The following is a 15,524-nucleotide window of genomic DNA, read 5'->3' on the forward strand; positions in this document are numbered from 1 at the left end:
CCCTTTGCGACCAGTATTTTTGCATTTGAGATGCATCATCCCAAATGCAAAAATCGAAATTTAAGAAATCGCAAAATTGCGATTACTTAAATTGCTCTTGCATTTAAGGATTCTCAAATTGAGATTCCTTAAATGCAATGCATTAAAGTTAAAAAATGTGTGATTTCGCTAATAGGGGGCGCAAATTACCATGAAGTTGAACTTCATGGTAATTTGCAATAACTTTGAAAAATGCACTAAAGTGCATTTTTCAAAGTTCCATTTTACACACAACCATGCCCTTAGGGCATGTGTGTGTGCAAGATGTACCCATATGCAAATTTCAGGGGCGCAACAGGGTGTCCTTTTGACACCCTGGCACCCTTGAAATTGCAATCTCAATTTGCGATTCTCTAATTGAGATTGTCTTCCCATGCATTCCTATGAGCCTCTAGGCCTATAGGAATGAATGGGGAGGTATTCCTTAATTGCGACTCGCAATTTGTGAGTCGCAATTAAGGAATTTTAAGAAATCGCTATTTTTTAAGCGAGATCTTCATGCATAGCATTTTGCTATTCCTTATTAGCGAATCCTTATTTTTCGCTAATAAGGAATCGCAAAATGGGTGCTTGATGCATCTGGGGGTAAGTACTGTGCTTAAGGTGGTAAAACTTACCAAAAGCCTACTTGGAGAAAGGGCAGAGAGTGTGTATGACTGGTTTGGTCGACCCGGGGCCGACCAAACAGTCAGCGCCCTCAGAGTGGGCAAGCCATTCCTTTGCCCTAGAGCAGGACCGCCCATCTGCCCATCTCCAACCAAGCACCAAACCCTTCTGCTTTCTCGCAGTGTGAGAAGAAGAAACATAAAATGGTATTTATAATACCATTTTGTGTTAAATACCATTTAATGTTTCTGCTTCTTGCACTGTGAGAAATCAGTGGGGCGATTCTCTGCCGCCCTCATGGAGGAGCCGCCCCTGAATCGCGCACTAAGTTGTGCTATCAGGACCCCTAAAGGCTATGGTTTTGTTCTCATTGCTGTGGTTCTTTGATGGAGTCATTATTTTTTTCTGCATGAGATCTTTGTCTTTGGCCCCAGTTGGCCTTAGCACGTTTTAGGTTCATTGGCAGTTGACATTGTTTTCGGGCATGAAACAGAAGCCTGTTTTCTATTCATACCGAGCGCAGCAGAACCCTCGGTGTATGTAAGCTGGACGTGGCCAACAAGTAAAAACATCTAGGGCAAGCTTCTGACGTAATTAGTAAGGGGTTTGGTGCCCCGTGGCGAAAAACAGATATCCTAGGAGCTGTGCTCCCCCTGAATGAAGTCTTGAGTGCTTTTGTCTTTATGACGATTTCTTCAGCCGGTTATGTTGCGAAGGCTGGAGGGGAATCTACTCGCTGCGAATGTTTGTCCACACCCCTGAGTTTATATTTGTTAGAATTATGTCATTGTTTTGAAAAAGCCGTGTAAGCGCTCTGTCATATAATGCATGGGAATGCAGGTCGACAGCTTTAGAGGTTTGGTAAGGGCGCCACCTAGTGGTTTCTTTGGGTCTCCACTTCGATGTCATTTGTTATGTATTCGCGCAAGTAATGACGCCCTGCTCAACTTGAGCAACAAGAGCAAATGTAACTAGATATTAATGTGCTGAAGGGGATTTTTATAGCAGACCAGCAGTGCAAAATAAATATAGCGAATCCCCTGTTGCACAGCAGCTGTTAGCACTATAGCAAACGAAGGATGCCGAGGGGAGTTGAAATGTATTTTAGCAGAACTGCACAGATGCCCTTTCTAAACAAGTGCGACATGGGGTTGTATCTCTGAGTAGCCCCACGCACGATTTAGTCCAGTTTTTTTCGTAGCATTAACCATAACACTTTACAGAAGTAAAAGTTGTAACGTTTGTTTTTTAATACCTCTTAAACACCTGTTTCTTCCTACATTTTTACATACTGAGATTGCATGCTGTCTCAAAAAGCCTCATCTGTATCCCTAAAACCCGCATGAATAATTAACCCTGTATTAAAACTTTCGGTTGTTGCCTCCCCTTTATCTGTATGGACGGACCCTCTTTTTTGACAACCAAATTTTATTATGTTTAATGGTACACGCATCATGCACAGCTACACAATTATCATTTCTGTAGCAGCTTTGGATTACAATATTGAATTTGGTAGTCCTCTCAAACAACCTGGTATCCAATAATATGCCCACCACCTCCTCCAAATTTATCATGTTTTTGGAGCACCCCGTGCCTCGTATATTGGCTTCTCCTGATGTGCGCACCAGTCAACCCCTCTTTGCCATGACTACAGCAGGGGCGAAGGCTACTTCCACTGGCGAGCGGTATCTCTCGCTGCCACGAAACAAGCCACCCCTCTCGGAACGTGCTCCCCCCAGTTCCTCGAAGAGGCACAATAGCTCCACCCGGGATCCAAATCAAAGGACCCTCTTCTTACACAGTTCGAAGTATGGTTATAGGTGTTCAAAATATGCATGATTTGCTTTTGCATAAATAAGCAATTATGCATAATTATGTGAAATGCAAATCCATTATTTTGCTCTATCGGTGAGAGCAAAATGCGTCCTAGCGTCAACTTTTTGATGCAAGGATGCATTTCAACTAAGCATTGCAAACAACAGCCACTTGTGTTCTATTGTTCTCATGTGTTTTGCAGTAAATGATGCCATTAGCAGTACATTTTTACCATGGTGCATAGCTACGCAAAGTGGCATAATGGCGTAATATTACGCAAATTATACCAGAGTAATTTAAATATCGTCCATGCTTAATTCACACCCGTTTGCCTTAATCACTTTTGTTGTATTTCTGCAAATCTCCTTCACCTCATTTCATAGATCACAATCACTCCCTCTTTGGAACCTTAGCCCTGCAACATGTTTACTTACTCTGCAGCCTGTATAGTCGTCCCACTAACCATATGCCTAAAGTAACATAGCCCCCACAAATCATCACGCCTATCTCCTATTAATTTAATCGACCACATATAAATTGGGTTAAATGCATGGAATGGTTTCTTTGAGAGCACAATGCTAATCCCAGTAAAAAAAACACTGGATTAACAACTAAAATTGGGTTCCAGAGTGGCTTGCTACTCGCCGTAAAGTGCTGGAGCAACTTGTCAGGGTAGTACGTGCCATATAATGCAATGCAATACCATTTGGGGTTGTTTATGCTCAAATAGGAACTTTAAGGAAGATTAAAACTATGCTTTGCATCTCTTGTTTTATGTGAATTTTTATCTTTCAATGGGGCTGTGTCTTTAAAATGTAAGCAATGCTCTGCCATGGAAGGTTTGCATTTACACTATCTGAGAAGCCATTGGACGCTAAAAAAAGATATATATTTTTAAAGTCCAGATTCTACACTTGATATGCTTAATGTATAGACACAGCATTGAGTTCTTATTTATTGTGTTTAGTTAGAAGTAATACAGTCATTCTAAAATGTTAATTGTGTTATATTTTTTACCACCCCACCCACTTGGTTTGTTGAAAAATACAATTACTGTTAAATAAATTTTCAGGGAGTGTTAAAGCAGTTGTTTATGAGTTGTTGTAGCAGCTATAAGGCTCTGACATTTTGTTGTGGGCTTTTGTGTACAATGTTTTTTAGCAGACGTCCTACAAACCAATGCTAAACGTCACCAGAAGCAAGGAGGTGAACTGAATATGGTCCTAGAATCCCTACACAACTCCTAGGTACTCGGTATTCACAGAGATTGTCAAGCCAGATGCCTGACTCTGACTCAGTTCGAGGACCTTTTGGTTCCTGGAGCCCAAAAACAAGGCAAGCTTTCAGGTGGCTTCTGCTTGCCAAGATAACGGAAAATAACCTTTCATTTAAAACAGAAGAGAGAAAGAGATGCCATTCTAGTGGCTGAATTGCACAATGTGAAACCAGAAGATTTTGACTCCCCTGTGTGACCAAATTGTGTGATCCTAGGTGAATATTTTATTTTGCCAATACTCCTTTTTCTTCCTTATCATGTATGAGACACCTTCAAATACTTGAGTTCAGTATGTGAAATGTGTAAAACACCCTTGTGCTTGATTTAATAGACTTCAATGGTGCTCAAATAGGGTCCAGGTGTATTCCGTCTTGCCTTTTAGTTCCCTAATGGCATTGTGGGAGGGGCATGTAGGTTGCTATGTTCATGTCTAAAACTATCTCTAAATGCCTCTCAATGCAGTGATATAGTATGATATACTAAGGTGGAAGGATTCCGCAGGTTAAATAAATACACTTTTTTAAATTTTGAGGAGACTTTAACATATGTTTACATGATGTTTGTTGCAGGATCTCCATGATACATATTTTCAGGGCTCAGTTGATGCATAGACTCTTAGAGCCAAACCAGGCCACTAGCTCAGCTTTGGCTTGGCTCCTCCTATTAGTTTATTGACTCATTCACCTCTAGGGGCTCAGCAGAAAACCAATATGAGCAACTTGAAGTTCATTTTTTAAGATTGTCCTTACAAATCCATTTCTCCAAAACATATTTTGGTTTTGGTTGCATTGGCCATGTTGACGAAACAGTTTATGCTTATTTTGTTCAATAGATTAATTTTTTTCCAATGCAAAGAAGAGAAGGAGCCCTGCTCCTTTTATTTATATTTTTTGTTTACCTTCCCTTCTGACTTCTTCTATCTAGTCTTATTTTTTGCAGTCTTTGGGGATCGTTGGTATTTTGCAATCTCATTGCCCTTGTTCATATCTCCTGTTTGTCCATGTCTTTCAGACTTATACCCCTTTTCTCTTCTGCTCCCATGTACTGTTTATACATTTACGCATGTGCTTGCCTGCAAACTTGTGTGTGTGTATGCTTCTTCCTCCCTTCTTATCTTCCAACACTTGAACTCTGTCCCTTTATTGTGGTAGCAACAGAAAAAATAGACCTTGCTTTTTTAACTTCCCTCTTCCCCATATTTGATTCTTACCTAATTTATCCTTTAAATCCTCCCTTTTGTATTTTTTAAAACTGTTGGACATTTGTAAGTTTTATTTGATATTGTCCTTTTGTCAGACCTAGGATTTAATATAGGTCCTTTTCATTTTGATGAAAAACGTGCAATTTTTAGCAATAAAGAAATTGTGGAGCTCAACATTTCATGCATTTGAGGTTAAATCAGTCTGGTTTCATGCGACTAAAGCTTTCCCAATTCAGCTTTTCATCATTTTGACTTAATAGATTCAGTCACTAGTAAAGAGGATACATGAAGTAATTTTGCAGATAGCCAATCAGCCTTGCTTAACTGGTAACAGAGATTTTGGATGTTCCTTAAGCAAAACAAAAATCATAAAATTGTTACTAGACCTCCAAGTCTAGTGACTAAAATATTCTACTAGCCCTAATTGTAATGCTCTTGATTTGTAAACTAGTTTCAAATTCTGTGATCCTGGGCAAATATTTAAATTCACTGAGCTGCCATTTTCTTCATTAGCCCATATCAGAGCACCTTTAAATGTGCAAGTTCAGCATGTGTGCTGAAAAAAAATCATTTGTTTGATTTAATAGATTAAAATGTTGCCCCATATATAATACAAATCTGGCCACATCTAGGATATATGTGACCCCTGACCTACTTCTTAGTTCATTAACAGCATGGTCATCTGGGTGGGGCCAGCAATTTCTCAAATTATGTTTAAACATTTTTACTTTTTAATAAATACTTAACTAAAGCATGAAGTGGTAGCACACTGTCATTTGCAGTCAGCAGATGTTTCCATTGAAATGTCCACAAACTTTCTCACTGACTTGCAGCATGCAATTTTTCTGATAAAACTATATAGTGTACAAACAATAATGTTTGGAAATCAAGATTCTGCAAATATTTGTCATGTGCACATCACCAGGTAAATTGTTCTTATTTGTTTTGCTCCTATTTAAATCTTGTTTGCATTACACTTCTGAATTACAAACAAAAAGTGCTTTTGTAATTCCTGATATATTATGAATTTTTTTCTACTGTCCATTTATAAGCTATTTAAATATGTTAGAAAAAACTAACATCTTACAGCTTTTTATTTTTACGATTGTCAGACAGCTCACTTGACAAAACCTTTAAATGTATTGAGAGAGAGAAAAGTAAACATAATTTTCCAGGATGAGATGAGCAGCAATCTGAAAAAAAAAGGTTGACATTTGACCTCTGTCCTTTAACAGACAGCAGCAAATGTGTCAAGATAAAAACAAGATTTAAACAATCTTTATTAATCATTCACTTTCTGAATGCTCAGAACACCTGTTACTTTTTAGCTTAAATTCACTCAATAGGATGGACGAGTAAGTCCTAAAAATAGCTCGACCTGATAAAATCTAGCTCGCCATAGCGAGTGGGTGAGTAGATTTTTCGAAGCCTGCTAAGATTTCCTATCCTTACTAACGCGCCTTATTAACTCACACAGAAGCTTGAAAACATCAGGCCTAGGCTAAACCAAGTGGCCCTCGACTATGGCAAACTAAAACTGAATTTGAAAGCTGCTTCTTTAGTCAGTTGCGTGACAGCCATTCGATGTTACCTAGGAACAATATTGACACACCTCCCGAAGTGTAAGGATTGGTCCTTAGATCCAGAGACACTGCTGGGTGACCAAATTATGCTGTCGGGTACAAGCCGAAAATGATCTTGATCATTGCGATGGATATTAATTCAAAATTGCCAGTTTTCACATGTGTCTTCACTCAAGTTTAACCCAGAATGACATTAGAGTATATCTCTTGCCTCACCCCTAGCATGTCAACAACCTCCTATTTGCTGCTTATAGTTGAGAGCAATGATACGGCCCGGGACCTCCTGACCTTTACATGCAGGCCCCTGAGCAGCAGCAGCACTGGGCTGCTGTTACTCAACTCAGCACTAAACATTCAAACATTTTTTTAAATCTATAGCAAGCACTCATTTAAAGGTTATTTGTAGTTAAACAAAAGGAAGTAACTAGGCCCTTAACTTTAGGAACACCTTCATTTTTAAAGACCGCAAACATGTAAAAATATGATAGTCTTGAAAATTTGAAAAAGTGTTTTTACATTGACCTGTAGAACTATTTCACCATAGTAAATCAAATTATAGCAGTGCATTCAGCAGTATTTTTTTAAGTGATGTTTTTGAAACATGAATTTAGAAATGTTCATGCTTTTCACCCCCACCCCAATAACAATACCATTAGTGATTACATCGAAGCATAGGAGATGGTTTTGTACAGCACGCATCCTGAAGTAATATATTTTGAGGTCCTTTAATATGTAATAATGAAGAAAAAGGAGGGAAACGGAAATAAAGCAATTGCCCAAGGTCGCACATTTTGATCAAGTGTGGAAGCTTGGATGTATCCCAAGTTTTCTGGTTGCACATTGCGCAATTGAGTTCAGCCAATAAATATACATGCTTTGCTTCCCCTACACCCACTTCACAACCCCCTCCTCACCTGTTGGCATCAGTGTGGCCCTCGGTTACACCAAAGACCATACTTTGCGCCCCCTGGGAAAATGTTTGTGTGTACCCATGGTTTAGAGTAAGGGCAGTTACAGAAAGTAATTTGAGCTTTTAGAATTACTCTCTGGTACTGCCTCTGTCCACTTGACTATCGTGACCAGGGATAGCAATAGCAGAGTCGAAGATACCAAAGTGTGGCACCTGCTACCCCTGGCTATCCCAAATTGATGTTCTTGATGCATAGCTCTGGCTGTGGTGCTTGTAGTCTTGTGAATCCCTGAGATGGACTGTTATGAGCAATGTGGGAGTTTCCCAGGAAAGCTCAAACAGACATGGGAAAATCATCACAGGCCTAGATTTTTGTAGGGTCATTGCAAATAGTGATTGGTCTAGTCTCTAAGGGCTTTATTACAAGTCTGGCTGTCTCTCGGGTGGGCCCTAAATGTTTAAAGGCACCGATCATGTATGCTTATCACGCTGTGTAGGGTTAAAAAGGTAACAGAAAAGGAGATACATATTTCTTGCAGGATATGTCAATAATGGCACCTCACAACAAAAACATCACTTCCTGTAATGTTTGTCTGTGGCTTTTTGGAAAGAAGGAAGGGATTCTCTGACTAAAGTGGCTTAGCAAGTATGGGTTGAAACCCAGCCCCTTCAAAACTCTGTTCTGTCTCGAGATGTAGTGAGGTAGGATTCAAGTGTAATAGTGAAGCCAAGAGCATGGTATGGGTCTGCTTACAGGTGCCCAGTCGGGACACTCTGAAACTCTTCCCCCTACTGCTATACATGCCTATTCCTTTCACACATAAAAAGGTCCACAGATTTGAGTCCAAAGAGGGAAGCCCACACCAAGTGTATTGTAACAGATTATATTGATAAAGGCGCAGCTGCAACCCCTGTAGCACCCATGTCTGTCCCCACTGCTAACCGTTCTTCATAGAGTGAGGTGTGAATGCCTATTTACAAGGGGTGGTCAAAAACCTGGGGCAAAGCTGTGGGCGAAATTGCTAAACATTTGATTTTGCAACCAGGTAAGTAGAAATGGAGTCCAACTTCCGCTAAGTTTGTTTGTTAAATTGCTGGAACATGTACCATTTTGTTGCATTTAATGGCAAAGGTTTAAGATCTCTTACATGTTCTTCTTTGCTCTGCTCTCCAAGGTATAAAATGTAGGCTCTCCAAGAGAAATCTGTGGTAGAGGAGCTAACGTAACATAAGACTCATGGGGCCTTATTCACAAAAGTATACTTACACTTTTGCTGTAAGTTTTCTATTTTATTGCAATTCACAAATTACGAGTGTAGTTTTAGTGTAGTAGCTTTACAACTGTGGAGAACTCCGCGCATAAAAAGATAGTCACTGAAGTGGTAAAGATACTACACGTAAAACTACACTCGTAGTTTGTGAATAGCAAAAAAATAGTAAACTTACATTAAAAGTGATCGGTTGTTTGTTGGTGGCTATGCATCTCATTCTTTGTTATAATAACTGTGCATGTTATCGTTTCATGGTTTGCATGATGAATGGTTGTTTCTAAAGTGTGTTCTTCAAGCAGCATAGATAAATCACCACCCTTCTAACGAGCCACTTAATTGGGCTTGTTGTTATCACCTTGGGAATGCTAAATGTAAAAGCAGCATCCTAAATGGAGGCGGCACTCGTTAATGTAAGTAGTATGGCTTCGGCCACGATGAAGATCAGCTGATACTTTCCAGTATTTATCTGGGCACAGTAGAGCTGTCAGGTTGTCTAACTACACTTGAGGGACTTGGAACAATAGCAGTGCTGATACTAATGCTGGCAATTTCCCTCTTTTTTGCAGGTCACAGCCAGGGGATTTGGTCCATTGTTACAGTTTGCCTACACTGCTAAGCTGTTACTCAGCAGAGAAAACATCCAGGAGGTCATCCGCTGTGCTGAATTCCTGCGCATGCACAACCTGGAAGACTCCTGCTTCCGCTTTCTCCAGACACAGCTTCTGAATCATGAGGATGGCTTGTTACTGTGCAAAAAAGACACGTTCTGCCAGAAAATGCAGGAGGAAGAAATCTCTGATGGCGAGGAGGAGACCATGGAGTCTGAAACCTCCAAAATATCTTGCCCCAGGGACAAAGTGGACCTGGAGCCTTTCAGCTCTGAGCCCACGAGCAGGTTGGCGGATAAGGAGGAAGACATGCTGCCCAACTCCGAGATGCAGAAAGATGGCAAGGGGCCTGCAGACAAAGACCCCGTGACGCGGTACCCGAGATATAAGAAATACCAGCTGGCTTGTACCAAGAATATCTATGACGCCTCACACACTAGTACCTCAGGTTTTCCAAGCACATTAGTTGACACGAGTCCTGGCAATGGCCTCGCGCCGGGACTGCCTCTGGCCCATATTAAGACCGAACCTCAGACTGAGGAGAATGACGAGGAGAGCATAACTCTTTGCTTGTCTGCAGATGAGTCTGAAATCAGGGAAAAAGAAGGAGACATGGAAATGGACAGAAAGCAGCCCAGTCCAACTTGCATCAATAGCTCAAAAAGTGGTTCCTCCCCATCCTGTTTAAGATCATTCTTCAAGAGGACAAAAGGGGTAGAGTTGGTCGGATTTCATAGTTCTTCCCAGGAGCGATTTGTCAGGAGCCCATCTTGCCCCGTGGATAAAGGAGCAACTCAGGGTGACCATAAAACGGACCACGGCCCTTTCACTGGTAATTATAGGGGGTCCCGCACACCTCAAAGGGATGCAACCAACTTCACGGTGGGGTCACCCCTCAAAGGGCTTGGGTTTGAACCGGTCTGTAAGCAGGAAGGTGAACTGGACCGAAGGAGTGTTATTTTCTCATCAAGTGCTTGTGACCAAATAGGCACCCCAGTGCAGTCCTACCCTGGTGTGAACAGCTTGGACAAAGAACTTCCTGAGCATTTGCCAAAGGGTCTTTGGGCAGGAGCTAGCCAATCACTTCCCAGCTCGCATACCTATTGCCACAGCGGATTACTCTCCGATCACTTGCCTGGAAGGATGCGGCCAAACACGAGCTGCCCAGTGCCAATCAAAGTCTGCCCCCGGTCTCCCCCACTAGAGACACGAACGCGAACATCTAGCTCTTGCTCCTCCTACTCATACGCAGAAGATGGCAGCGGTGGCTCTCCCTGCAGCCTCCCGCTGTGCGAGTTCTCCTCCTCTCCCTGTTCGCAAGGACCCCGGTTCCTGGCTGCTGACCATCAAGAGACGGGCATGATGGGGGACACACTCTTCAACCAAGTCCGACCCCAGATTAAATGTGAGCAATCTTATGGGACGAACTCCAGCGATGAATCTGGGTCCTTCTCTGAAGCAGATAGCGAGTCTTGTCCTACACAGGACCGGGGACCTGAGGTAAGAAATTCAGATGGCATTGCATGCACAGACATACTTCCACAGACAAGCTAGCTCTCATTGTGCTCTCCTAGCCTCATCCTCCTGTGTGTGAATTTTCCTTCTCCAAGGCTGCCTCACAGACAGAGCGAAAGGTGTGAGTGCATTTTAAACTCCTTGCATCCTGAACAAACCATCTATCTAGCAAGGACTGTGGATGGTTATTTAAAAGTGCTTGGAAGGTATTACAAGTTTCAGATGCACACACTAGAATGTTACAAATGTTCTGCTGGTAGGCATTGTCAGCTGCCTTTGAACGTGAGTGTATGTGTTTTCAGTACGGTAAGTCCATCATTTGTACCCATGTTTCATACTTATGACAGCAGAGAAACAAAACGGCTATTTGAAGTGTTTTCCTTTGTCTGCACTTTCACATTTTAGAGACTACTTTTCAACACCACACCATAGATAAGCTTTGTAGTAGGCTATTGCATTGCTCCTAAGAGGACTAGCCAGTAAGAAACCTAAAAACAAACATCCGGCAGACCACATTAAACATCCAGTACAGCACATATCAACGGAGATCGCATTGAACCCAGCTGCATTTCCCACCAAGATATGCCACAAAGTGTCCGGTAGAATGCAGTAGGCATCAAGTTTCACTTATATAGAACAGAGCACAGGCTTGCGCATGTAGTTTTGTTCCACGTTACTCCCAACGGCACTAGCCAACAAGGTGTGTTAGAAAAGAATCCCCCAAAGAGCATATTAGATAGAGCGCTGCACATGCACCTAACACTGCACAAATATATACCACATTGAAAGCGCCCATATAGCTCCCAATATTATTAACCACCAAAATATGATGCACAGAAACACCGCATTAAATTTCTTACTAACTTAATGCTTGGAAAACGGAACATTTGACAAACATCCACCAGAGCACAGATATGCCATAAGGCTGGGTATCTGGTCAGTACTTAGTGCACTATCCGTCACACACGAAATGCATTATAGAGACCGTTCAGCATATATCGGTTCACAACAAATATTGGACACTAACAACACTAAGAAGACATATCGGTCACAAATACAAGACCACATCTGACAGAACATCACACAAATCTTAAGTATAGCTCATACATACAGATAGCCAGCAACACCACGGTCAAACCAGGTTATATTATGTTAAAAATATCCAGATCACAGAAAACCATTCCAGATATTCGCCCCTCACGATATGTCATTGGAAAAAAAAATTCAGGCTATTCATATTGTAGCAAAGAGGTCTATGTGTTAACCTACAACCAGACTAGGGCCCTACGGTCAGCCAATCGCAGGCTTTCTTATGTACCAAGTGCGAGCAGAGCCCATACGGACAGTCGCTCCTTTCAAGTACTAGCTGCCAAACTCTGGGATTATCTCCCACTCCTGTCACGCATGAGCCCCAGTGGGACCATTTTAAGAAGTTGCTTATAATCTGGCTCTTTGGAGCTATGAACTATCTGTTTTCAGGTAGCAGGCTTAGTTAGCCCTTAGAAGCCTTGCTGGGGCAGCCATGTGCTCTATAAAGGTTTAACAATTATTATTGTTTAAGCTAACATAAGATAAAGAGCTTCCATATGGTTTCAGTTACTCTTACTACTAGGGTATGAAGTTTGCATGGGTGTTGGGTCATAGATAATTTATGAGTGCGATGAGAGTTACACTTAAGTTGAAGAGGGACAGTTGCGGTTAGACGTAAGGTTTATTTAAGGGTTAGTTAAGTAAGTTATGCACTAGGGCAAGGGTTACAGTAAAGAAGACAATTGGGGTCAAATTGAGCTTGAGGGAAGATAAATAAAAAAAACTTGATTGCAGAATAATTTATTCACATTCATTGTGGCATTCAAGTATTATTAGTTGTAGGGTGCCATTTTGTGGGATTATTATAGATGTGTTGTACGCTCTCAGACTGCTAGGAAATGGGCATGACCTATCAGATGCATAAGCAGTTGGTGTAGCCATCCATTCACTTCTCTCCAGCTTCGAAAGTACACACCTAAAACCCAATAAGTTAGAACCTGCCACCCATCCAAAATGACCATAGATCTTCCTTTCGCACATGAATCCAACACCCAACCGCACACACCAGTCAACCTATACTACATCACTTTGTCCCAAATGAAGGCCGAAACAAAATACGCATGACTCTGACTCTAGTCTGAGATAAAATCTTTGAAACTGTGGGGAAAGGCACCCCCGGATATCGCTACAAGTCCTTGTTAATGGCAAATTGGCCCTAAATAATGGCCTATAACATAACTGCTCATGAACTCAGTAGAGATTCTGTAGATTTCGACTACTTTGAAACTTCACAAGTGGAAGCCAGCTCAGATTGTTTGAATACGCATTCCCAAGTGGAAGTCAGCTCACATTGCCCAGTCACGTTTTGTTGTTTTGATTAGACGTGGGCAAAGTACAGGTTACCGTCTGAGTTTATCTCTTGAATGCAGGGGAAAGTTCATCACATTGATTTGTGTTTTTTTACTAAGTCCACCACCTGTCTGTTGGGTGATGCAATCCCTTTGACCTACCCTGGGGCAGTATCTTTGCAGAACGTCTGTCCATGCGGCCATTTCCCTGCGCCCTTTGTTTTGAAAGCAGTCTTGCCAATAAAAGACCAATGAAGAGCTGCCTCAAATGTCATACAGTGGGAACTTCAACAGGTACTAATTTCTGTCCACCTGTAGCCCATCAATGTAGGTGATATAGTAACCAACCTCTTGTCAAATCTTAATTAGTTCAGGAAGTTAAGTCTTATCCAAAGTTTTTACATTGAGGAAAATGTGAAGAACAAGAAGTTTTAAGAGCTTTAACTTCCATTGTTCGGAGTGTGATCAATGCAGCGTCGGAATTGAATATGTTTCTCTTTAACACAAAAACAGATATGAAAGGATTGGATTGTCACAGTGTTATTTTTTTATTCTAGAAAATGTTCACGATGTCAAAACATATCGCATCAGCCTCAGTGACCTGGTCCTTTCGGCTCCTTAAAGCACATTTCCTAAACTGTGAACACCATCTAGGTCTAAAATCAGTGATGGTATATTTCTCCAAATTTTCTCCATAAGGAAATCACAGTGATATGTACAAAACGCTAGATCCTGATTCTGATCCATAAAATCAGGATCTACAACCTTTTCGGATGTTTTTCTTTTTCTAGTAACCAAAACACGTTTTGTTATACATTTAAGCTGCTGTTCCACACCTATCCAGAGAGGGAGTCAGGTCATCAGAGCTGGGTTCTGTAGATCCCATGTCCTACTGTATGCTAGTGATGCAGTTGCAATCTGCAATAATATGTTGTGCAATCATCAAAAAGTGTGAGGCTTGGATCCTGCCTGTCACAGCCACGAGGGCTCAAGTCCAATATTTCCCTATGTCTTTTATCTATTTAATTGTGATGTAAATTGGTGGCTTGTACCCAAAAAATCCACCATGTGAGTCTCTTCTTCGTTGCATTAGGAGTTTTTTTAAACTCCTGGATAGGGGAGACAAGTCTTCATCTTTTAAGATCGTGGCTTCTAAGATGTTTGGACTTTATTCTTGTTTGATGGATCCTTGTATCGAAGGAGGCATCGAAATTAGAAATGGCAGGGAACACCTCCAAGAAGATACTTGTCCTAAAAGTTTTAATTTTTGAGTGTAGCCAGGTTTAGTTGATTCCTCAGATCTGGGCTTGCAAAGTTGTACAGTTGTGCACTCCTAATCCAAATTGTTTTTTATCTGGGTTTAAAAAAAAATGTTTTAGTTTCAATAGTGTTTATTATTTTCCTGCGCAAGACAACTTAACAAAAGAAATCACAATCCTTTGACGGCATCCAATGATAACAAACCCCCAACGCCCTGAACCTCAAATCACCACCCCTCCACCCTAAACCACTCATGCATACAGTTAAGAGTTCCATTACATATCAGTCTTCTTAGGCCTCAATCATTCCAAACCAGGAAACAATAGTGTGATCAATATGTCCCAAAGTCCTCAAAGATTGCGGGCAGCTTGAGTCTGTGTTGTCCTTGTTTAAATAAGATCGGTCCAGGGTCCATAACTTGTTAAAAAGTTGAGATTTATCTGCTAGGTCGTGCTCTAGTTTCTCATGTCCCAGTAGTTCCATTAATTTATGTAGCCAGAGCTTATATGTTGGTGTAGTAGCTGTGGGTCTGGGCGATGTCAGAGAAGACTGTGGTTTGTTCATTATCTTATGAAAATAAACCTTGGCTTTGTTCAACACGTGTTCCTGATTTGGATCTTCATTTTGCCACAAAGACCTTATCCCAGAAATGTCCCAGCAGGGTACAGGACCATAGGATGTGCAATAGGGAACCCACCTCACCACAACCCCTCTGACCAGCATCAGGAAGTGTGGGATTGGTGGTGTTTAGTCCAGTGAGGTGCGGTGTCAGCAGAATGAGATTTTAAAGATGATCTCTTTGCATAAGGTGTGCCAAGCAACATTGTTCTTCTGGTTGTTTTTTAGTTCTAATTTGGTTATGTGATTGGTTTTTACACTTCTTGATTTCAGGGGGGCAGTGGGAATGGATATTGCGATGAATTTTTCCCCTCTCAGTTCAGTCTGAACTGTGTTTTAGTGATTAAATCTGAATATTATTTAATGTTGGTCTCCATACTAATGTTAGTATAGTCTGTGCCAGTCTCACTATCTGATTGTTATTTTGGGAGATGATGACATGGG

The 15,524-nt window shown here is 41.3% G+C and overlaps 1 protein-coding gene across 1 annotated transcript in view; it reads left to right on the top strand.

Annotated features, from left to right (window-relative positions):
• Positions 1–15,524, top strand: part of BACH2 (BACH transcriptional regulator 2) — a 614,689-nt gene that overhangs the window by 521,888 nt on the left and 77,277 nt on the right. The window contains exon 5 of the mRNA XM_086926645.1: positions 9,268–10,809. Coding sequence (XP_086782771.1) covers positions 9,268–10,809 — 1,542 coding nt within the window. The remainder of the gene's footprint in view (positions 1–9,267; positions 10,810–15,524) is intronic.

Source organism: Lissotriton vulgaris, chromosome 6 (genome assembly GCF_964263255.1).
Source record: "Lissotriton vulgaris chromosome 6, aLisVul1.2, whole genome shotgun sequence".
Taxonomy (NCBI): Eukaryota; Metazoa; Chordata; class Amphibia; order Caudata; family Salamandridae; genus Lissotriton; species Lissotriton vulgaris.